This window comes from Pipistrellus hanaki, assembly GCF_964339955.1.
Source record: "Pipistrellus hanaki genome assembly, chromosome: 10".
NCBI classification, from domain to species: Eukaryota; Metazoa; Chordata; class Mammalia; order Chiroptera; family Vespertilionidae; genus Pipistrellus; species Pipistrellus hanaki.
Genome location: NC_140512.1, coordinates 25,153,156 through 25,177,340, shown reverse-complemented (window position 1 = coordinate 25,177,340; position 24,185 = coordinate 25,153,156). Strand labels below are relative to the sequence as shown.

Here is a 24,185-nt window from a genome sequence, read left to right as displayed (position 1 = left end):
AATTTTAGGTGCGGGTAGAGAATGTAGAGGGATTCCCTTTTGTTTCTTGAACTAATAGAATGAGTGAATGGTTATATTTATTTTTTCAACAAACCTTGCTGAGTACTTGTCAGGGACTATCTTAGGTACCGGGGATGAGATAGGAGTCATGAGGGTAGTAGTAAAATTTTAAATAATTGTAATGGAGAATAGGGGGGAAATCAGATTAGAAAAGAACAGAATTTACAGCAAGAAAATTTCATTATCAAGATGTTATTTGACTATTGGTTGCACTCAGATGATATTAAAAATATTTAGCAACTGGAATGGTAAGGGCACTGACCAACCAGAATAGACACCTGTTCCAGATAGTCAGATTGATGCCCATCAGCTCCATGTGGGCCCTCCTTGCATTAGTGACTGACATGAAAATAGAAATTTTAGGCTGTAAACAAGGCATTTTTCCTTCCCCATAGCATTCATGGCTACTCAGTTGTATGTTTTATTGTATTCAAAGACAGTTATGCCTTTATGCAACCTATTCGTTCACAGCTACATAAGCTTTGTTTCTTATTTTTTATTTTATATATATATATATATATATATATATATATATATATATATATATATATATATATATATATATATATTGTGTGTGTGTGTGTGTGTGTGTGTGTGTGTGTGTGTGAATTCTGATTTCATGCTTCAAGTCTGTGGCTAACGTTTGAACAAAGGACTCTAAATGAAGACCTCGCTGACAAATGAGGCAATCAGAGGAGGAAATGCTAGCTCTCAGACACTGATGATGGCCCTTAATGGACATGTATTAAGCAGTGTGTTAAATGTTGAGCTCTATTGAGTTATAGGGTCTTGGTGTCTGTCCTCAGCTGAAGAGATGGAGCACATACTTCCATGAGGTAGAATAAAGAAGGAGATAAGTTTGAACCAGTTCTTAAGATATAAGTAGAGCTGGTTGCATAAGCGTATGAGGGTAAGCAGTGAATCAGATGCCATTTGAGGTATGAGATCATGTGAACTGTGGTTGATAAGTGATTTGTTTCCGATGTCCATATAGGCCAGTTGGGCTGAAATAGTGGGTTTAACCCGAGTTGTGTGCTCGTGCTTTTTTTTTTTTTAATCTTTATTGTTGCAACTATTACATATAATATTACATATATCTCCTCTTACCCCCTATTGACCTCTGCCTGGCCACACACCCCTCATGCTTGTTTTTTTTTATTATAGCCCATTTAGGAAGGACAAAAAAATTCTCATGGCCTCACTATTATACTCTTAGTCACTTTAATGGAAATAGCGCTCGATGACAGAGTTGAGTTGAAAACAACAGTAATGATAAATAGTACAATAATTAAACAAGAAGAAAGTAAAGAAATTAATTTTTCTACACATACAGAAATGAAAGGGAAGCATAATTAAACCATGGATCATATCAGTGATGATTCAGCACATGAAACAGAAACTGCTATAGTATTTCCAAGGTTATTCAAGTAGGTACGCATTTAATAAAAGCAACTAGCTGCTTACAAAATCATTGAGAGAGCTGGAAGAGTAGAAGGGAAAGTGGAAGCAAGTAAGTGCTCTAAGACAGCCAGATCACAGCACTGCAGGCTGGGATCCTGTGGCCAGGAAGTTGCGCAAATTATGCCACTGTCAGAGCTTCTCCAAACCTGAAGCCATAAGATCAGAGTGTGCCTTTTGCAAAAACTCCCCGCCTGCTGGAACATGTGTGTAAGCTTACCACTGCTACTGAAGAGAATTGGCCTCTGCCTTTCAGATTTTGCAAAGGGTTCGTCAGTGGTAGAACCTCAGTTACTTCCAGAACCAGAAGGGAGTCTGGGAAATACGTTTTAGCCTTCCAGCCCCTTGATTGATGGAAGGGCAGACGCAGAATAAAATGGCGATGAATGCTGAGTGCATTGAACAATAACCATCTCAAGATGACACTGATAATGCACCAAAAGCAGTGTCCTCGCCTATTGTAGGAATGCTTTATTTGCACTAGAACTTTATTTTTTTTTAATATATTTTATTGATTTTTCACAGAGAGGAAGAGAGAGGGATAGAGAGTTAGAAACATTGATGAGAGAGAATCATCAATCAGCTGCCTCTTGCACAGCCCCCACTGGGATGTGCCCGCAACCAAGGTACATGCCCTTGACCAGAACCGAACCCGGGACCTTTCAGTCCACAGGCCAACGCTCTATCCACTGAGCCAAACCGGTTTTGGCTGCACTAGAACTTTAAAATACTGCCAAGTGGCTCATAGCAGCCAGACTCAGTGGAAGTGTTACCAATAAACACTAGGGCGTGTGCCAAGTTTTGCTTATGAATACCAATTAGTAACCCTTCACTGAATGGTTACTAGTAATTAGTCCTCATTAGCTTGTAAAAATGGGGATGTAGGATTTGAGCATTATTTGAGTTTTGATCGTAAGAACTAAAAAAAGGACTTGATCCTAAGCTCAGGAAATCTCATGAACATGACCCGTATGGTGGTTCTCAAAATGGTGTATATCAGAATGGCCTAGAGCTGTGATCGGCAAACTGCAGCTCGCAAGCCACATGCGGTTCTTTGGCCCCTTGAGTGTGGCTCTTCCACAAAATACCATGGCCTGGGTGAGCCTATTTTGAAGAAGTGGCATTAGAAGAAGTTTAAGTGTAAAAAATTTGTCTCTCAAAAGAAATTTCAATCGTTGTACTGTTGATATTTGGCCCTGTTGACTAATGAGTTTGCCGACCACTGGCCTAGAGAGCTAGTAACGAACACAGCCACCTGGTTTATTCAAGTAGGTCAGGACCTGGCCTTTTCGTTTTCACATTTTCCCAGGTGATTCCAATGCCAGTTACAGTTGGAGAACCTCTGGACTGATCTATTTGAGTGGTTTTGGTTAAATTGTGGGGAGTGTTGAACAACGAGGCCACAGAATTGTGTGTATAGAGGGAGGTCCCAAGTTGTGTGGATCCTGGAGGTTATTCGATTGTATGGACTCTACTTAAAAGAATACAAAGTTATGAATACAAAATTAGGTACAGAAGTGAATATTTGCTTGGAGGGAGAAAAAAATCACAACAAAATTTGGGAAACTTAAAAGATTCTGGTTCCTTCTTTAGGCAAATTGTCATTGATACGGTACTTACCTGGAAGTGCTTCCTGCCCACAGCCTGGCCTTCCTCCCACGCAGAACACTGTCCAAGACCCCCGCATTTCCTGCAGTGGAGGCCTTCCTTAGCTTCACTGCTAAACTGCCTCTGATTTGAGTCTTCCCCTCACCTATCCTCTCTCCCCTCTCCTGGTCCACCACACACACCACCCTCAGAGTCCTCTGTCCTTAGGATACAGTTAGAAGCTGGTATTGCCCAGTGGGTGCCTGGGCTAAGATGGGGGCATCCCTCTTTTGAGGCAGGACAGAAAATATCTTTCAATTATGTGACACTGTTCCCAAAACCCAAAAACTTGATTTCTTAATTGTTTATTTCTATGAGCAGTTCTCACTGATTTCCAAGTGTTCCTTGGTCTTCCCTTAAACCCCCTCTTCTCCCTTAGACCTCAGACAAAGAAGCTCTGCCTTCATCTGTTTTACATTTTGGCTTCTACACTTGTTCCCCCCAGAAAAGAATTCTTCAGCTAACACAGATTTTAAATAGTTTGCAAATCTGGTGTATTGTGTGGGAAGGAGGAGGCCCAAGATTGTTATTGTATTCAGTGTGATGGAGAAACTCATTGAAACTTGCTGGAATCATTCAAATTTGTCTGATTATATTGGGCAGTATATATTTTCCTTCCAGGGGCATGCACCTGGAGAAAAAAAAAATTTTTTTAAATACACAACTACTCTTTCTTTCCTAGATTTCCATTTCTCAAGTACCATGTTCCATTTAACAAGGTCTGCTGTTTTGCCACACGTTTGTATGGTTTTTCCTGCCTCTCTCCGCCTTCACTGCACACTGTAAGGAAGCCTGGGGCATAGATGCTTGGAACAGTCTCCATGACAACTGGGCTTGGTACCAATAAGGTCACGGCTGTATTCCATTCTGCATCTGCGAGCTCCACAAGCAGAAGCTGCCTTCCTGCAGCAGAGATAGTACACTACCCCTGGTCAACTGTCTCCCAGAGGTGCCCAGCTAGGCACACAGGATACAGAGAGCATTTATGGCCCTCGGTATATACTCGTCACCACTATTAGAAAAGCTTGAAGCTGAGTCTCTCATGTCTTTATCAGAGGGGATGAACAGCTTTCACACTCAAATGCCAGAATTCTCTTGCAAAGTAGATCTTTGTGGCAGACCTATGCACATCAGAGAGAGAGGATTTTTATCAGCAAGGCTGTGAGGGGCACCACCTGGGCACCTACAGCAGAATCCAGGGAGCCAATGACCAGGGGAAAATCATTAGAGATGTCCATCCATCCTTTCATCCATCAACCACCTACCCATCCTCTGTAGTTCCAACTGCAGCACATGCAGAGAGATACATATTGCTGGTAGTCCTTGCATGCATTCTTGGTGCCCAGCAACTGTGTTAGTGGGGGTCCGTATGTGATCTTGTCTAATCCTTAATTCCAAGAGTTTAGGAATGATGACAATTCTCATTTTACCCATAAGGAAACTCTCGAGAAAATCAAATCACTTTTCCAGCATCAACAACTACTGCGCACAGCAGCCACCTTTTGTTCCATTTAACGGCTGCAACCCATTCCTCGAAAACCTGATCCTCACCAACTCGGGGCAGATCAGAACGCTGACCTGCAAGCCTATTATGTGGTCAGAGTAGTTATTTATTCCCCATCTAATCTCAGCTACTTTTTCTATGAAAAATTAATACATTAGAAGAAGGATGCCAGGAAATATTCCAGAAACACAATGCATTGTATTAGTTTCCTGTGGCTGCCATAGCAAGCTTCATCAAATCTAGTGGTGTAAAAAAACAACAACAAAATATATGATGTTACCGATTCTGGAAGGCAGGTGCCCAGAATGGCTCTCACTGGGCTAACATCATGGGGTCAGCAGGGCTGGGTTCCTTTTGGAGGCTCTAATGGAGAATCTTTTTCTGGCTCCTGGCCCCTTCCCCATCGTCAAAGCCAGCAATGACCGATGGAGCCTGTCTCCCATTGCAAACTCTGCTACACACTCTCCTGCCACCTCTTCCATAGTTTGGGACCCTAAGGTCACATCGGGCCCACCTGGATAACCCAAGATAATCTCTTCCTTTTGAGATCAGCTGATGAGCAAATGGATACAATTCCCCTTTGCCCTGTGACATAACATTCACGGGGTTTAAGGCTTCTAGAGCATCAGTATCTTGGGCTTGGGTGTGTGGCATTATTGTACCTACCACCTGCATATGTCAGATACTATGGTTTAAAGCAGAAGAAGCATGACAGCTCCTCAAAGCATACACTTATGACCTTATTTAAAAAATATATTTTATTGATTTTTCACAGAGAGGAAGAGAGAGAGGGACAGAGAGTTAGAAACATCGATGAGAGAGAATCGTCGTTCAGCTGCCTCTTGCACACTCCCCACCGGGTATGTGCCCGCAACCAAGGTACATGCCCTTGACCGGAATCGAACCCAGGACCTTTCAGTCTACAGGCCGACACTCTATCCATTGAGCCAAACCGGTCTCGGCCTTATGACCTTATTTAATTAATAATTGATAATATTGAAAATAATTGATGATAAAGAAAAACAACCAGCAACCATAAAAAGGTAGTCTCACTGTCCTCTGGCAGTTTGGGCATGTGGATGAATATATTAATATTGCTAAACGCACTGTGTGCTGGTCATGAGGTTGATCTGTAAACTCCTGCTTTCAGCACATTGACAGCAAGGAAATAAAGCAGCTGAACGTCCAGTGGCTGCGCGCACAGCTGGGCATCGTGTCCCAGGAGCCCATCCTGTTTGACTGCAGCATCAGAGAGAACATTGCCTACGGAGACAACAGCCGGGTGGTGTCCCAGGAGGAGATTGTGCGGGCTGCCAAGGAGGCCAACATCCACCACTTCATTGAGACGTTGCCTGACGTAAGTGTCCCTCCCACGTGGGAGTCCAGGAGCCCGTGGCAGACCCCCTGACCCACAGTTTGATTTCGAAAGGCCTGATTTCCCAAAGGTGAAGGGAAATGAGCAACTATAACATATACACTCCCCCCCCCACCCCGCCCCCCAACACACACCCACCCCAGAGTACAGGAGTCTGGACATATTTTCTATTCCACCAGCAGACCATCCCTGTGATACAAGCCTGACAGTGCACGTGTCCGGGAGGCCTTTCCCTTTAAGTCGGAGTGCAGGGCCCTCCCTCCCCAAGTATCTCCCAACCTTCCTCCTGCGGCTCTTCCCCAAGCTTCAAGCCTCCCTGTGGAGTCAGGCCAGGGGACAGGACCCACCCCAGAAAGAAGGCTCTCTGGGACTAGGGCTGGCCCGCCGAGGTGGCAGTGATGTGGTGTAATTGCCCGTTTCATGGGCCCCAAGCTTTGCTTCCAGGGGTGATTATTGAAACCTTCCCTGGGCTGTTGTCCTATGTCTGTCCTCTGAATTCCTCCCAGGAAGCTAGATTAAACAGAACTTCTCACCTTCTTAAGCCCCTTAAGTCCTATATCTCCTTTTATTTTTATTTTTCGTTAATCCTCACCTGAGAATATTGTTCCATTGGAGAGAGTGGGAGGGGGAGAAGGGAGACACAGAGAGAAAAACATCGATGTAAGAGAGACACATGGGTTGGTTGCCTCCCGCACATGCTCCCTTCAGGGCCAGGGACTGAGCCTGTGACGGAAGTCCATGCCCTGGGCCAGAATTGAACCTGGGACCCTTCAGTCTGATAGGCGTTCTATCCACTGAGCCAAACCAGTCGGGGCTTCAGTCCTATATTTTAAAGTGAATCTTGACGTGACTCATCTACCCCTCTTTCCTCTTCGTTGTCAGGAAGCGTTCCCTAAGAAATAAAGCTCAGAAGCATCACACCAGCAGGGAAGGCAATCTGCTCGTGGGGAAGGATAGCGACACCAGGTGGCCCTCCTTCTCACTATTTTCTTTTCCTGAGGCTCTTCTTTGGATAACTGCTGCCACCACATCATGGTCCCTAAGAGAGGGCATTGTCCCCCTCCCAGCCTTTCATCTTCTAGCCCACCTGTGAATAACTGGCCCATTCCTCAGCTAGCACCTGATAAAATATAGTTTCAGTCCCCTTTACTAATGACAAGGTCAGTGTTCTCAACGTTTGGGCATGGACCATCAGTATCTCCTGGGAACCTGTAAGAAATTTGGATTTTCAGACCCCACCGCAGACCTGCTGAATCAGAAACTCTGGAGGTGGAGTCCAGCCATTGATGTTTTAGTAGCCTCGGTGATACTGACGCCTGCTAAAGTTTGGGAACCACTGGGCTAGGGATTGACAAAGACAAACACAGAGAGTAGCTATTACCTAGCTTATTAATATGCCTGCCCTGTGGCATTGGTCTTCCCCTGGAACCCCACCATTCTGGGCTCCTGGGCTCCATCTGTCACCCAGAGCACAAGTAGAACTTGTGAGTCTTTTTCTCAGACAGGGAAAGAGAAGGCAAATCCCTTGAGTCCTGTTTTCTGTCTAAAGAGCCACTTCTTCTCTTGAGTGATTTGTACTAGGATTTACCTCGCCCTGCAGGGTTACAGCCCTGCCTTTACCTGCCTCCACAGGCTCAATACTTTATCAGTGCAGCCTGCTCACCCCTCCACTCACATGGGACACAGTGCTCCTGCCTCCCTGACAGAGGTAGGGCCAGCCCCAAGCATCGGCTGGAACCTCACCTGGAGTCTTCTTATTCCGCCTGCAGGTGGAGTCCTCGGTCTGAGTGCCACAGAACTAGGGCTGCAGGTATAGCAACTAAAAATAGGCAACACTATACAGAATAAACTTTACGAACTCTGAGTGTCGGAATCAGAGCCTACATTCTGGCTAAAATTTTAGCTGGGAAGAGCCTGTAAATAAGATAGCATTGTTTTCTAGGGTGACATGTGCTTTCATATCCTGTTTTGGCTGTCCCCTATGTACCCTCCTAACATCTGTTCCTATCATCATATTGAGTGTTGACAGTTACCTAATGTGGGCAACACGTGTATGGAAAAAAAAAAATTGGAGAGAGCCAGATTTAATGCTTAGCATCCATTAAAATTGTTGAAACATGGAAGATAATTTTATTAAAACAGACACCAAAAGATGAGCATCCTAAGAATGCTTCCCTTCCTCACTTTAAAATAATGCAGAGAGCGTCACCTACTGGTTATAAATACAAAGAGCATCAAATTCGTGTGTATTTATTTTTGTCTGCATAGTCCATTGAAATCAAATTCCCTCCCTTCTACCAATCTTGGTCCCAAATATAAGGAAACAAGAAGACTGGAAGAGACTAAGATTGAGACAATGTTCTTCCTCCTAGCCATGCTGACTTGTTTATACTAAGGCATAACTTTGAAGACATAAGTGTTTTGGTTTCAAGAAGAGAGATCAAACCTGCCATCGGGAGCCATGTCTGTGTTTCTTTCTCTATGAACCATTCCTGTTCTGAACCTAAACTTTTTTTTGTACGTAGGGAAGTGGCTATCCTCTTTTCTGTAAGCAAACCCTGTTGTAGAACCTTAGTTCTACTTTCCATAACAGCTCCGTCTTATTTACAGAAATATAACACCAGAGTCGGCGACAAAGGGACTCAGCTCTCGGGCGGCCAGAAGCAGCGCATTGCCATCGCGCGTGCCCTGGTGAGACAGCCACGCATTCTGCTTCTGGACGAAGCCACGTCGGCTCTGGACACAGAGAGTGAAAAGGTAAGAATGGAAATCGGACTCACTCACACGGGCCTAAGATATAATGTGTGCTGCTAACTCCCACGGCAGAGGACAGAATTCAGCTACATGTTTTGATTACGACTTACGTTGCCTTTCAGTGGAATTCTAACGCTTCCTGTAGCTGTTATTACTGGTAAAGGGAACTGAACTCAAACCAGGCAAAACAGCCCTGGGTCACTCTGTATTGACCTAAGAAGCTGCATTCAGGAGACGATGTGTTTCCATTTCCCCAGCAACTGTAGAAACAATGGGGAGGGCACTACGATGTTAAAAGCTGACTGTGCCTTAAGGTAAACGCTAGTAATCGTTTTCAGTTTGAGAAAAAGTTGAGTATTCAGCCACCTGGAAGCACACTAATTCTGAGAGGTAGCCTATCTTAAAAAAGACCAAAATGCAAGGAGGCTGTCTTCGTGCTCAGTCTTCCTGAATTTGCAGAAAAGCGGGACCAGAAGTCTGCTTAAAGGATGTTGTATGGCGAGGCACACCGGCACATGTTCTCAAACGATTGGATGGGCTGTATTTATAAATGTCATGCCTTGAGAATAGATAACTCATGCCTCAGAACTAATCCCAACTAGAATTCGATTATCTTCTGACACGCCAAATCCCTTGCTTTGAAAAACCTGTTCCATTTCACTGGTGCCATTGTTAAAGAAGAACCTATTGTTGGATACATTCATTCTGAGGGTGATTGTGGGAGAGGAAGTAAAGGGAGAGGGCTGTTTGTAGCAGAATTCATTTACACGAATATCACATAGGTTGTCCAAGAAGCCCTGGACAAGGCCAGAGAAGGCCGCACCTGCATTGTGATCGCGCACCGCCTGTCCACCATCCAGAACGCGGACCTGATCGTGGTGTTCCAGAACGGCAAGATCAGGGAGCACGGCACCCACCAGCAGCTGCTGGCGCAGAAGGGCCTCTACTTCTCCATGGTCAGCGTCCAGGCCGGGGCCAAGCGCTCCTGAACTGTGACCAGATACGCCGTTAAATATTTTCTAATGTTTGTGTTAAAGTATGGCATGCAGTCAAAGGTAAAAAGGGAGCCCTTACTGGAAACGCTATGGAGAGTGACCTGTGTGGTGTTTCCTGACATGAGATCATCCACCAGGCTCAGTCTGGAAAGACTTTATGGTTGAAAGGAACCGGAAGAAACATCACCAGTTGGGATCAAAGTGATGTTTTCAATTGCATTAGGAGTTTATATAATAATTCAAAGTAGATTTTTGTTAATAAAATGTGTAACTTTTGTGTATATTTTCTTATTTGGACTGCAGCTTACTGCCTTGCTAAAAAGTACTGTAGAAGAAGCAAAAAGTACTGGATGTTTGCATAAAGCGCCTATAATAAAACTAAACTTTTATACGACTGGAGTCATTTTGTCTACAACACCTGGAAATATATCACCTCCTAATTGGAAGATTGGAAATCCTATCTGTAATTTTTAAAAGGACTCCTTTAAAAACTCCTATTAATTTCTTTTATTTTTGTAAGAATGCTTAAATGGTGTACATTGTCCCTGGTCTACATGTATTTTCACACTGGGTCCTAAAGAACCATCTACCTTCATTCTTGGAACTGACCCTGATGATTCTTGCATTTGCACATAATGATGGTTCTCACACCGACCCCACAGATCAATACAGGATTCGTGGGCTTGGGTGGGACAGAGGATGCACAACGTCAAACGTATCCTCTGATGTACATTACATATTTTGTATTGCTCTTACAGAGGACTTTTACAGGATTTCAATATTTTTGTACTTTAAAATTATACAATTACTCTTTTTCTGTTTCAATAATGAATCACTTTCCCAGTTACTGATCTCTCTAAAGTTGATCTTTCTGGTGGCAGATGTTTACAATGTCACATAAGCCCTAGCCAGTGTGGCTCAGTTAGTTGGAGCGACATTCCATGCACAAAAAGGTTGCCAGTCAATTCCCAGTCAGAGCACATACTTAGGTTGTGGGTTTGATCCCCTTTGGGGAGTGTATACAGGAGACAACTGATTAATGTTTCTATCTAAAATCAATAGAAACATATCCTCAGGTGAAGATAAAAAAAATTGTTAAGGAGACAAAAAAAAGGACCTTATATAATTACTAGTGGCCCGGTGCACGAAATTGATGCAAGGGGCATGGCCCTCACTGCTGCGGCGGCCCTCACAGCCCCGACATTGTCTGGAAGGTTGTCCAGAAGGACATCTGGTCCACTTAGCACATTATGCTTTTGTTATTATAGATAATACATACACCCTACAAAGACTTAATCTTGAAGAAATATAAAATCTGAATAGACCAATGAGTAAGGAGATTGAGTCAGTATTCAAAAACTTCCTAACAAAGAAAAGTCCAGGAACAGATTGTCTCACTGGTGAATTCTACCAAACATTCAAAGAAGAATTAACAGCAATTCTTCTCACTTCCAAAAAGTGAAGAGAATACTTCCAAACACATCTTAAGAGGCCAGCATGTCCTGATACCCAAGCCAAATAAGGACACTCCAAGAAAACTATAGATCAATATTTCTGATTAGTATAAAAATTGCAACAAAATGCTTTAAAAATTCAGCAAGCTGAATTTAATAGCACATGGTTAGTATCATACATTCAAGAAGGATTTATCTCTAGGATGTAAGGGCAATTTAATATATGCAAATCAACAAATGTAATACACCATATTAACAGATTGAAAGATAGAAATCACATAATTAATAGATACAAAAAAAAAAGTGCAGTTGATAAAATACAACATCCTTTCATGATAAAAATTCTCAGCAAATCGGGTATAGAGGAAACGTACTTCCACACAATAAAAGCTATAAAGACAAGCCTACAGCTAACATCATACTCAATGGTGAAAGGGTGGAAGGTTTCCCTGTAAGATCGGGAACAAGACTTGGGTTCCTGCTCTCAACAGTCCTAGTCAACCTAGTGCTGGAAATCCTAGGCAGAGCAATCAAGCAAGACAAAGAAAAGGCATTGCAACCAGAAAGGAAGAAATAAAATTGTCTTTGCAGATGCTATGATCTGTGTGTGTGTGTGTGTGTGTGTGTGTGTGTGTGTGTGTTTATCTGACTTATTTCACTTGTTCAATGTCCTCCAAGTTCATCTGTTTTCACAAATGGAAGGATTTCCTTTTTATGACTGAATATTTTTTGCGTGTGTTGTGTGTATGTGTGACATTTTCTTTATGCCTTCATACGTCAATGGAAACAGGTTGTTTACATATCTTGCTTATCATGTGTAATGCTGCAGGGAACATGGTGTTGCTAATTTAGTTTTTGGATATATACCCAGAAGTGGGAATGCTGTATGATATGGTATTTCTCTTTTTAATTTTTTTAGTAGCCTCTATTCTGTTTTCCATAATGTTAAGCCATCAAATAAATGTATGGTTATTTCTTACAATAGCCTTGGGAGACTGACACAAGCCTCAAATCAGAGAAGTTAAGCAAGATGCTTTTCCTTTTTGTTAAGTGTGAGGGTAATGAGGCTCTGAGTTGGGCTGGTTAGAACAGAGAAGAACAAGTGGCTCTGGGAAACATCAGAGGTTAGACGTGAAAGGTGGAGGGATGATAAAAGCAAAATGCTGTGACATTGATGGAGATCAACTGTTTTAGGAGGAAGATGATTTGTTCATATGGCTTGAAGGGGACATTATGGTAGAAGGCATTTGAATGTGTGGCCTCAGGTACTAACTAAACAAGGATGGGTCCCAGTGTGTGCTGTTTGCTTGAGTTCAACCCTTATTTCCCCAGTGGCATTTTAGGATTGTCCAGCTAGATCCAATTCTAAACAGTGATGGCCCTTTTCTTTGGTTCACCAGAATCAACATCTGAATTTAGGCCAAAATGTGTTTCATCTGTTTCTTGATACACAAAGCAACCATTTGTTCCCAGGTTTCAATAATGTCTTTTTTATTCATTTTTCTTGCTCACATCTCTGTTTCAAATGCAGCTCCCATCTGTGAACCATTTGAGGAAAGGACCGTGTCTTTTTGCATCACTTTGTTCTTGTGTTTGGCAAAGTCCGGAACATATAGCAAAGGTTCCATAAGTGTTCACTCTTTTGCCAAGTGTTTGATCTAGTACGTGTCTTCCTCTGGGTCAGTTTTGTTTGATCACAAATTAACATCTGAAAGGGCCTTTGTTGATATGATATGTTAAAATGATTCTTATGTGAAGCCATATGACTTTATATACCCATCGTTGCCATAAGACTTGTGACCCGGCCTTCTCTATTCGACAGAATAAAAGGGACAGCCTTATGGGAATTGCATCTATAACCTTGTAAAAGAAAAAAAAATGTTTTTATGAAATTGGAGTCGTCTGCTAAGAGTATCATACCAATGCCGGTGTCCTAGGTTTGATTTTGTACTGCAGTTACCATGTGACATCATTTGGGAAAGCTGGATGAAGGGCACATAGGACTACAATTTTTGCAACTTCCCACAAGTGTATATTATCTCATAACAAAAAGTTAAGAAAAAAAGAAATAGGAGAGCCGAAACCAGTTTGGCTCAGTCTATAGAGCGTCAGCCTGAGGACTGAAAGGTCCCAGGTTCAATTCCAGTCAAGGGCATGTACCTTGGTTGAAGGCACAGCCCACGTAGGGGGTGTGCAAGAGGCAGCTGGTTGATGTTTCTCTCTCATCAATGTTTCTAACTCTCTCTCTCTTCCTCTCTATAAAAAATCAATAAAATATATTTTTTTTAAAAAGAAAGAAAGAGGAGAATCAGATGGTTCAACTTTACTGAAATATTTGCTTCTCTTGAAATGATAATTTGGGCTGAAATCTGACAAATGAGAGGGAATTGCCCTGGAATTGGGCCCTTGGTTCACCATCGTGAACCTCTATCAATTCTGGGGCTCATTGAAAATCCTCAATAAAAATATTGGTTAAATGAAAAAAAAGTAGAGATTTGTTGCTCTTTTAAAAAAAAAATGATTTCAGGGAACACCTTCTGCAACTGTCTTTGTTTTTCTTGGAACTTCTAACTCCAAGGTGAAAGGCCTCTGCCCTTGGATTCTGGAACAATCAGAATATCAAATAGAAAAGCAGGAATGCTTACAGAGGCAAAGATATATGATGAAATATTTTCACCTGGATTTTTTCAAAAGAGTCTGTTTGGGTCACAGGAAAAGTGACCTTTGAGCTGTAAAGTACACGTTTTCACTTTCTCCACTGGGCAGGCACACTTACATGTAACCCAGCGGTCATCCTTCGAGGTGTGGAAAGCACCTGGGTTCTCCAGTCATGAAAGCCTGGGTTCCTCTTTTGGCTTCGGGTTTGTTAACATGTATGACTCTGTGGGCAGGTTACTTCTTTTCTTTTAGTCTTTATTTCCTCATTGGCAGTTCAGGGATTTCAACGTCTACCTATTTGGATGACTTGAGTACTAAATATTATAATAAAGTTTTTAAGATGCTCCTCAATATACAGAATATAAGCAAAAAAAAAATGTTGATTGCCTTCCCTTCATATTTTTCTTGCTCTTCTAGGCTAGCAATTCTTTTGCATAAACATTAAGTTTTATTTTGTATTTATTCACTTAAATAAATACAAAAGTCACTCTGAAGTGACTACTGGACTAGATAGTGGGAGCATGATGCTATGACAAGAAGCTCACCATTTAGGAGACAGGAAATATGCTTAGTAACATGTATTGGTGCCATGATGAGAGACTTCTTGGGGAATCCAGAAGAAAGTCACTCAGGGTGGTCAGAGTTTCAGGTGCTGGGAGTGGCCACCCAGGAAGGAGTCTGGGAAGTGAAGTAGGACCTGAGCCTGAAAGACCTGGTGGACCAGAATAGATCTGTTTTTCTTCTTGCAGTGGTTTATTTGAAATAGTGAGAGTGGTGGGATACATTTGCTCCTATTCCTCCTGCTAAGCACAACTAGAGACACTGAACATTATACAGGAGTGGGCAAAAGTAGGTTAACAGTTATTCATATGGAAAAATAATACAATAATTAATAAATAAGAATACAAGAATAAAGTTTGTGTTTCATGTACTCACAACTGTAAACCTACTTTTGCCCAATTCTGTATATAAAACAAACGTTAAGCCTGAAAAGTGGAGAAAGACAAACCAGCGAAGGACCTTGGAATCCAGAGAAGGTCTTGGTGGTGAGTTCTCCCCTTTTGGGTTTTGTTTGGTTTTGCTTTATTCTTGCCTCATGCATCTCAGACTGGGAGTTGTAGAAGGCAAGAACCCAGAAATGTCAATGCAACAGACAAAAAGGAACCTCAATAAACAAACAAAACAAGCCTGCTCTCTCTGGCCAAAACCAAAACAAAACAGGAAGGGTCCACCTCGCAAGATAGAATATGTTTAGAAAATAGCTGCTCTACCCTAGCCAAACTTCGTAGAAAAAAAAAAAAAACAGTGGCACCACCCATGCCCGTGCACAAAAGGCTGCTTGGCAAGCCTCAACTTAAACCTTTGCGAGACTGTAACAAGGCACCCCAACCTCTCTGCCTGCCTCTTACCCCTCTGGCGTCAGAGGAGGCTAAGGAGAGACTGTCTTTCCATCCCCCACCTCCTCCTCTTCCCCCCCCCCCCCCCCCCCCCCCCCCCCCCCCCGACCTTCCCACCCTCCGCCCCCTGGTTAGGAATGAGCAGCTCTCTCCCTCCCCTCTAGGGGGCTTATGAAGAATCAGGACTTCCACCACTGCACAGCTGTAACAGGGCCACCTCCCCACCCTGTGGTGTCCATGGAAACCATGTGGAGAGCTGGAAGAATACACTCCTTCTCCTCCCAGCCAGGAGGGTGTCAGTGGAAGCTCAGTGGAGAGCAGAAAGAAGGACCCCTCCTACCTCAGGAGTCAGTAGAGACCAAGTGGGTAACCTGAACTTCTATCCCCACTCTCAGTAATGAGTCAATAATAACACCCCATGTCCCTGCTAAAGCAATGTCCAAAAATCAAGAAAACCAAAGTTTAAATTAAGATCCAGAATCTCATAATATAATACCTCAAATGTCCAATTTTCAGCCAAATATCACTCAATACACCAAGAACTGGGAAGATATCAAATTGAATCGGAAAGGGGGCAATTAACGGACGCCAGCACCAAGATGATAGAGATGTTAGAATTATCTGACAAAAAAATTAAACACTACCATCGTAAAATGCTTCAAAGAGCAATTACAAACATGCTTGAAACAATTGAAAAACAGAAAATCTTAGCAAATAAATAGAATTTATAAAGATGGATCAAATGCAAATTTTTGAACTAAAAAATACAATTAATGAAATTAACTCAATGAATGGGCTCACCAGCAGAATGGGAGATAGAGCAATTGAAAATGCCCAATCTGTGCAACAGTGAGGATAACAGACTGGAAGAAAATCACAGCACCTCAGGGATCTGTGGAACTATGACAAAGATTTAACACTAGTGTCACCAGAGTCCTATAACGAGAGGAGAAAGAGAGTAGATCTGAAAAAGTGTTTGAAGAAATAGTGGCTGAAAATGTCCTAAGTTTGGCAAAACCCACAAAGTCATGCATTCAAGATAAGCAAACCCTAGAATCAACCTAAAGAAATCCATGCCGAAACACATTATAACCAGACTTCTGAAAACTAAATACAAATCATTGGATCAATAAGTAGTAACCTAAAACAGCACCAGGCCCAGTTGGGTTCACTGGTGAATTCTACCAAACATTTAAGAAAAAATTATATCAATACTCTATAATCTCTTTCAGAGAATAGAAGCAGAAGGAATTCTTCCTAACTCATTCTATGAGGGTAGTATTACTCTAATACCAAAACTGGATGGAAACATTACCAGAAAAGAAAACTACAGGTCAATATCTCTCATGAAATCAATGCAAAAGTCCTCAGCAAAATATTAGCAAATCAAATCCAACAATGTGACCAAGTGGAAATTTTCCCAAGTGTGTAAGGCTATTTCCACATTAAAAAATCAATTAATGTGATCCATTACATATGATAAAAACAAAAAGTCATATATGATCAGATCAATGAATGCAGAAAAAGCATTTGACAAAATCCAATACCCATTCATGATAAAAACTCTCAATAATCTGGGAACAGAAGAGAATACCCTCAATTTGGTAAAGAATATCTGTAAAAAAAAAAAAAAAGAAAGAAAGAAAGAAACCCTACAGCTAACATCATACTTAATGGTGAGAAGCTCGAAGCTTTTAAGTTTCAGGAACAAGGCAAAAATGTCCCCTCTCACCACTCCTTTTTAACATTGTGCTAGAAGTCCTAGCTAATTAAATAAGATTTTAAAAGGAAGACAACTTTGGAAAGAAGAAATACACTGCTTTTGTTCAGAGATGTTAGATGGTCTATGTAGAAAATCCTAAAGAGACCACACACACACACACACACACACACACACACACACTCCAAACTCCTAGAGCAAATAAGCGATTTTAACAAGATTGGAGGGACACGAGGTTGATATAGCAAAATGAACAAATTAAAACGGAAATGAAAAATAGTAACATATACATTAGCACCCCACAAAATGAAATATTTATATATAAATCCAATAAGATATACACAACATCTATATAAGGAAAATGATAACATTTTGGTGAATGAATCAAATAACTAAATAGATGGAGAGAGAGTCCATGTTCAGATAGGAAGATTCAATATTGTCAAGATGTCAGCTTTTCCCAGATTGGTCAATAGATTCAACGCGATGACAATTCAAATCCTGGAAGTAACTACATGGCAGTAACAGGCAGTGAACAAGCTATTCCGTAGTTTTGATAACTGATTCTGAAGTTTATGTGAAAAGCCAAAATAACCAGAATTAGACACAAACACAATGCATTATCATTGGGGAAACTAAATAAAGGATACAGGCACTCTCTCTGTATTACTCTTGCAACTGTTATGTAAATTATGTGTCTCAAAATAAAAAAATAAAAAATTTAAGATAACAAAGAGGAGGGCAGGGGTGGGGGGGTAGGGGGGGACTGGAGATTAGATTTTACTTGTATTAAGAAGGTTCCCAAACTGATGCTTACCAACCCAGGTTACTTATATTAAGAGGGTTCCCAAACAGATGACTACAAACCCAGGTTAATTTTGCTTCAGTAGATTCCTGAACATTTCACAATACCCTTTAAAGTGGTTGAAGAATGCTTAGGATGCCACAATTTTAGGGCTAAGAAAATGTGCCGTAATTGAGAACTAACATCAAATGCAAATCTGAAGTTACTGGGTTTTTTTGTTATGTTATTTATAGATATTTTAAAAATATTTTTTTCTTGATTCCAGGGAGCAAAGGAGAGGGAGAGAGACAGAAACATCAATGATGAGAGAACCATTGACTGGCTGCCTCCTGCATGTCCCCCACTGGGGATTGAGCCCATAACCCAGACATATGCCCTTGCCTGGAATCGAACCTAAGACCCTTCAGTCCGAAGGCCAATGCTCTATCCACTGAGCCAAACCAGCTAGAGTGGTTTATAGATATTTGATATGGTGTTAGCAAATATTTAAATTTCTAGCAAAGTAAAGTACAATATTTTGAAAAGTTATAATTTTAGAATAGCCTTAAGGTAAAGGGACTAAGAAGCAAGGATTGGTAGGTACAAAATAGTCACAGGGACATAAGTAAAGCATAGGGAATATAGTCAGTAATATTGTAATAACTTTGTATGGTGCCAAGTAGGGTACTGGATACATCAAGAGAATGCTATGTAAGGTGTATGATTATCTAACCCCTAAGCTGTACACCTGAAACCAACACAAAATAAAATGGGGGGAAAAGAGTGGTTTCTACAGTTAATCAAAGTTAAAAATTGAATAAAACTAACATTCTAATTTGAAAAAAAACAAAACAAAAAAACACTAGAATAACCTTAAGAGTAAGTCAACATAAATGACCTAAAGCACAGTGACCCCAGCTCATACTTATTCATTTAGTCTCTGACCTTGGCACCCTGCAGCCCTCCCTGTCCACCCAACAGTTCCCTTAGCCCTCACAGAACACAAAAATCCCATTAGGCAATGTGACCTTTGAACTCCCAGTGTGTCATTACTCTATGCTGGTGGAAATGAAATGACACTGTGATTGACTGCAAACTCTTCCCAACTGGTTCTTTAATTTCGGCCATGGCACCTTTGCCAGTCCACCCTGGTTTAAGAGGATGTAAGAATGAGATCATTGGGAAAGAGTGCTGAATTAGCACCTCTCTCATTTTCAATGTTTTATGAATGCCTTCTAAACGCCTGGGCTAAATCAGTTACATGAATTTTTATCATGAGCAAAAGAGGAGGGAAACTACAAGGAAATGATTTTTAGGAGGAGAGAGGTCCAAGGTGGAGAGGGATTTCTGTTTTCTTTTTCAAGCAGTGAGAAGCATTTTCTTTTTTAATTTGTGAGAAAAGTTTAAGAGATAACATGACTTGAAGGAAATAAAGTCAGGAGAAATCAAGATTTATCCCATGAGAAGAGGCAGAGGTTGAAAAGTATTGGTAGCAGAAAATTTGGAAACAGAATATGGGTATGGCCATGCACAAATATAACTGTGGAAGATAGCTTCTAACCGCCGATCCTCAGAGATAAAAAGTTGAAGAATTGTTAGACAGCCACAAATACAATATAAGGACCACAGAGCATATTATCATCAAGCTAAAGGTCAGCTGGAGGGAGAGCTGAGTCCATTAAACTCTCTTCAGAGAAAACTGCTGCAAATTAATTTATATTGAAAGATAATTATATCTATTAAATGTCATATTAACATACATACTACAATATAAATAAAATATAATATATTAAATGCAGTATTATATAATATTTAAACTAGAGGTCCAATGCACAAAATTCATGCAAGGAGCTTGGCACTCACAGCCCTGGCTTCACTGGAAGGTCATTCAGCTGTCCAGTCTAATTAGCATATTTTGCTTTTATTATTATAGATATATTAGTATACTATATTTTTAAATACGTTGGTAGCTGGTATTTGTTCTTCCTTTTGGCCCTCCCTTTTGGCCCTTCCTTATAGGAAACTTTTTACAATATAAATTTTTTATACTATAGATTACAAATATTGATCTATTCAATATACATTTAATGAGCCTTCTAGTGCTGTGGGGACTAGAAATATAGGCAGGCACGGCCTCTGTCTGGCTGTAGTCTTCCCCAGGGATCCTGAAGGAGCAGCTGGGAGTCACACAGCCAGGGTGAGAGCCCTGACTCCACCATGTCTCAGGTTTGTGGAAATTCACTGACTCTTCAGGAATCCCAGTTTCCACACCTTTCAGCTGAGAACAGCTCCTTGCCTGTTTGCCTTAAGTATGCCTTATAAGTCTTGTATCCCACAGAGTAGACAATAAATAACAAGCATCCTTATCACATTAAGTATATATGTCAAGGGCCATTAATTTCATGATGAGACCAGTCAGATGGTTTCGTGTTTTTCTTTAGCCATGTTCTGTAACAACGTGGAAGCTTGCAGTAGTTGGGTAATTTAGATTAGCCAGGGTTGTGGTTTTACCAAGAGTGCCTGATAAAGAGAGAGGGGAAGGGGGCTGCAGATGCTTGCAAGATGGGTTATGAAGGAAGAGAGCACACCAAGAACAGTTAAAAGGTGGTAAGATCCATCGACAGGGAATGAATGTATTTAACCATCTGATGATACATTTGATCCTTCTTTCCCATCCCTACTTCCTACCCTATTTAAGGTTGTGTGCAAAGAACACTGCTTGCATCAAAATTCCAGCTGTGTCCATTCCAAGATCTCTATTCCGTTCCACTTTAATTTTGTTTTAAATTATCCCTGTCCAAAACACATTCTCTTAATTACTATAATTTCAGAATAAAATTCTCGATATTCAATAAGGCAAATCCCCAAGTCATTTTTTTCAAAATTAGGATGAAATAAATGTTCAGGGGGAAAAGGTGAGATGACTCATCACCAACTAAAGGAAACAGGAAAGAGTGGTCCTGCTGTACAAGAAAAATGATCTGAGTCGGTGGCTCTTGATGTGTAGGAGAACAAGAAAGAGATAAATCTAAACAAACATCAACTTTATAAAGTAAAAATATTATCATAATATCATAAGGGTCATAAATAGAAAAAATTAAAGCACTGTGCATGACAACAATAGTATATAAGCCAGGTGGATTAATGAGGTTTGCGAGTTCTAAAATCTTTGCATTGTCATGGAAGAGGATAAATTACCAGTGCTTAGTCAAAGATACATGTCATAATCTCTGGGAAAGAGTTAATTATTAAATAAGTAGTAAAAGAATGTATACTTAGTAAGTTAAGAGAAAGAAACCTAAATATTAAAAATATTCAATTGAGCCAAAAAATGCAAAATGGAAAGATAGAAGAGATGGAAAAATTGAGATAACACAATGGTGGAAGGGCATTAACTCTATGTCAGTGAGGATAAAGAAGTATCTCAGTATCCCGACACAAAGAAAAAGCTAAGATTTCTTACAGCCTGAATGTCATCAAGAAATCCTGTGTGGCTTAAATGTAATTTATGAATGAAAAAATAACCGGTCAGATGCATCATGGAGGGTTGTTCCATTGTTGTCAAACAGATATAAAAGGTCCCTATGATTTGTCTGCCGTGTGGGGAGGCATACAGTCGCATAGGGGCTCCTCGCTCTCCACACAGACCTGCTTGTCCCACAATCTGACTTCTGCTCCCAGACGAAGAAAACGCGAGCATTTGCTAGACTCTCTCGGGCGTCTTCAAACCACGGCCCGCGGGCCACATGCAGCCCCCAGGGGAGTCTGATCCTGCCCGCCAGGTTTTTTGGGCAGTGAGCGCAGCCAAGGTGTTACAGTAGGAATTAGTAGTTCATATAGTCCGGCCCTCCAGCTCTCTGAGGGACCGTGATCTGGCCCCCACTTTAAAAAGTTTGAAGACCCCTGTGCTAGAGGGACATCTCTGCGAATTGACTTGGACAGACAGATAGGTAAACGTGTTCTATTTCTAGGATACTTTTTGTTCACTTTTTTTTAGTTTAGAACTTGCTACTTTCTCAACTATCTGTCTATTTTTTTTTATTTTATTTTTTTTACTCCCTAAGTATTCTTTGATAGAAACTATAGAGTCTATCATTTCCTTATAGGCTAATGTCCCCCAATCACCACCACGTCTTCTTTCAAACAAACCAATTTCAATTGCTTTAGTCCCAGAGTATCTTTAGTCCCTCGTGCCCTGACCACCTGTTAAGACTCATGAAGAGAAGGAATTCTGGTTGATCAAAGGGGAGAATCTTCGTGGTGATGGTAGACAGGATGAGAAGAAAAACATTTTGAAAAAAGATACTTAAGTAAATGTATTTCTATCACGTAATTCCAGATCGCACTATAATCTCAATCAACTCCCAGCATAGTCTTCAAGTCAAGTTCTAGCTCAAGGTAAGGGACAAAGCAGATGGGCGTAAGTGGCACATTTAAGAGAGGGTGGCAGAGCTGCTGGCTCCTATTCCAGTCTTTCATCTTCAGCCTCTTCTAACTGTAATCTTTTTAAAATATATTTTTTATTGATTTTTTCTACAGAAAGGAAGGGAGAGGGATAGATAGTTGGAAACATTGAGGAAAGGGAAATATCAATGAGCTGCCTCTTGCACATCCCTTACTGGGGATGTGCCCACAACCAAGGTACATACATACCCTTGATGAGAATCAAACCCAGGACCCTTGAGTCTGCAGGCTGACGCTCTATCCACTGAGCCAAACCGGTTAGGGCTCACTATAATCTTTTAACTATAATTCTAGGTACCATTTATGAGGCGCCTCCTATGCCAAGCACTTTACACACTTTATATCTAATCTTAATAATATCCCCGTTTTCCGAAGGCTCCGCCAAGAATTAAATAAACTGCCCAAAATGGCAGAGATGAGAGTCATACCTGGGTCTGCCCAACAACACCTGCTCTTGTACCATGCTCCGCCTAAGGTTCTCTGGAAACCCAAGAAAACCCTGGGATGATGTTTCTGTTAGGAAGACACAGCAGGAGCAAGGACCAGCTGGTTAGGAAGAAAAGCCATATTTATTGAGCACCTACTACGTTTTAGGCATGATACTAGGTCCCTTTACCTTCTTAATTCACTTATTCCTCACAGTAACCTAATAAGGGAGATGTTTCTTTTCTTTTTTTAAAAAAAAATATTTTTTATTGATTTTTCACAGAGAGGGAGAGGGATAGAAAGTTAGAAACATCGATGAGAAAGAATCATTGATCAGCTGCCTCTTGCACACCCCGCACTGGGGATGTGCCCGCAACCAAGGTACATGCCCTTGCCCGGAATCGAACCCGGGACCTTGCAGTCCGCAGGCCGACGCTCTATTCACTGAGCCAAACCGGTCCCGGCGGGAGATGTTTCTATCCTCTGCTTACCTATGAGGAAACTGAGGCCTTCAGAGGTCAGCTAAGTGTCCAAAGTCACATAGCTAATAAGATGTGAAAGTCTGCCCTAGCCAGATTGGTTCAGTAGATAGAGCGAGGGGCCCGAGGACTGAAGGGTCCCAGGTTCAATTCCAGTCCAGGGTATATCCTGGGGCTGTGATCTGGATCCCCAGTGAGAGGCTTGCAGGAGGCAGCCAATCAATGATTCTCTCTCATCACTGATGTTTCCATCTCTCTCTCTCTCCCTCTTCCTTCCTCTCTGAAATCAATAAAAACGTATTTTAAAAAATGTGAAGGTCTGAGTTTGAATCCCATTGGCTTCAGAGCCTCCATCACTTACTGCTTCATGTTTTAGACCTTTCCTTTTTGGATGAGTACAGAGAAACTAATCAGGAGGAATAAGAAAACCATACAGGGGACTCAAGCGGATGCTAGGTGTAAGACAATTCAGTATAGGAAGTCCAAGGTCAGAGAGCGGGGAGCCAGGGGCGGCACTGGGACGCGACCCTGGTCCCGCTGGTGCAGCCTGGGGCAGGACTAACCTCCTCTCTGGGCATCGGTTTCTTCTTTTTGAATCAGGTGATCTGTGAAGTCCTTCCCACCCCAAAGTTCTGTCTCCCAGTAGCAAGAGGGCACCGACGACTGCCTCTCCTCCAGGGCGCAAAGCGTGGTGCTTCGGAGGTGGTGGTCGGGTGCCAGCAGGACCAGCCCTAGGGATGCAGGAATGGGAGGCGAGTCTGTGCTCTCTCTCGGTCCCCGTTCTCCCCCCGAGATCCCCCACACACACCACCACCACCGCCACCCCCTGCCCCCCAGGATTGCTGAGCCTCCTTGGACTTGTCCCCGCCGGGGTTTGACGAGACCAGTGAGCGCCCGCAGAGTGTGCCCTGGGCTCTCCGGGGGCCCCCGGCGGAGCGGGCTTATCGCCCCGGAGGGCGGGCTGGCGGCGGGCCCGGTGGGCGGCGGCCGCGGCGGGCGCCCCGGGCGAC

At 42.0% G+C, this 24,185-nt stretch overlaps 2 protein-coding genes and 1 long non-coding RNA gene across 4 annotated transcripts in view; 2 read left to right on the top strand and 1 right to left on the bottom strand.

Annotated features, from left to right (window-relative positions):
* Positions 1-10,187, top strand: part of ABCB1 (ATP binding cassette subfamily B member 1) — a 71,891-nt gene extending 61,704 nt beyond the window's left edge. For both annotated transcript variants that reach the window (XM_084897353.1, XM_084897354.1), the window contains 3 exons: positions 5,820-6,026; positions 8,655-8,801; positions 9,581-10,187. In XM_084897353.1, the coding sequence (XP_084753479.1) occupies positions 5,820-6,026; positions 8,655-8,801; positions 9,581-9,787 (561 nt within the window). In that variant the 3' untranslated portion in view covers positions 9,788-10,187. The remainder of the gene's footprint in view (positions 1-5,819; positions 6,027-8,654; positions 8,802-9,580) is intronic.
* Positions 10,188-11,240: 1,053 nt separating this feature from the next.
* Positions 11,241-23,864, bottom strand: LOC311629418. Its single transcript, XR_014796191.1, has 3 exons — positions 23,739-23,864; positions 14,024-14,199; positions 11,241-13,107 (listed from the first exon to the last, which is right to left on the bottom strand). It is a non-coding gene; the product is annotated as an uncharacterized lncRNA (long non-coding RNA).
* Positions 23,832-24,185, top strand: part of ABCB4 (ATP binding cassette subfamily B member 4) — a 60,530-nt gene continuing 60,176 nt past the window's right edge. The window contains exon 1 of the mRNA XM_084897349.1: positions 23,832-23,927. Within this exon, the coding sequence (XP_084753475.1) occupies positions 23,913-23,927 (15 nt within the window). The 5' untranslated portion in view covers positions 23,832-23,912. The remainder of the gene's footprint in view (positions 23,928-24,185) is intronic.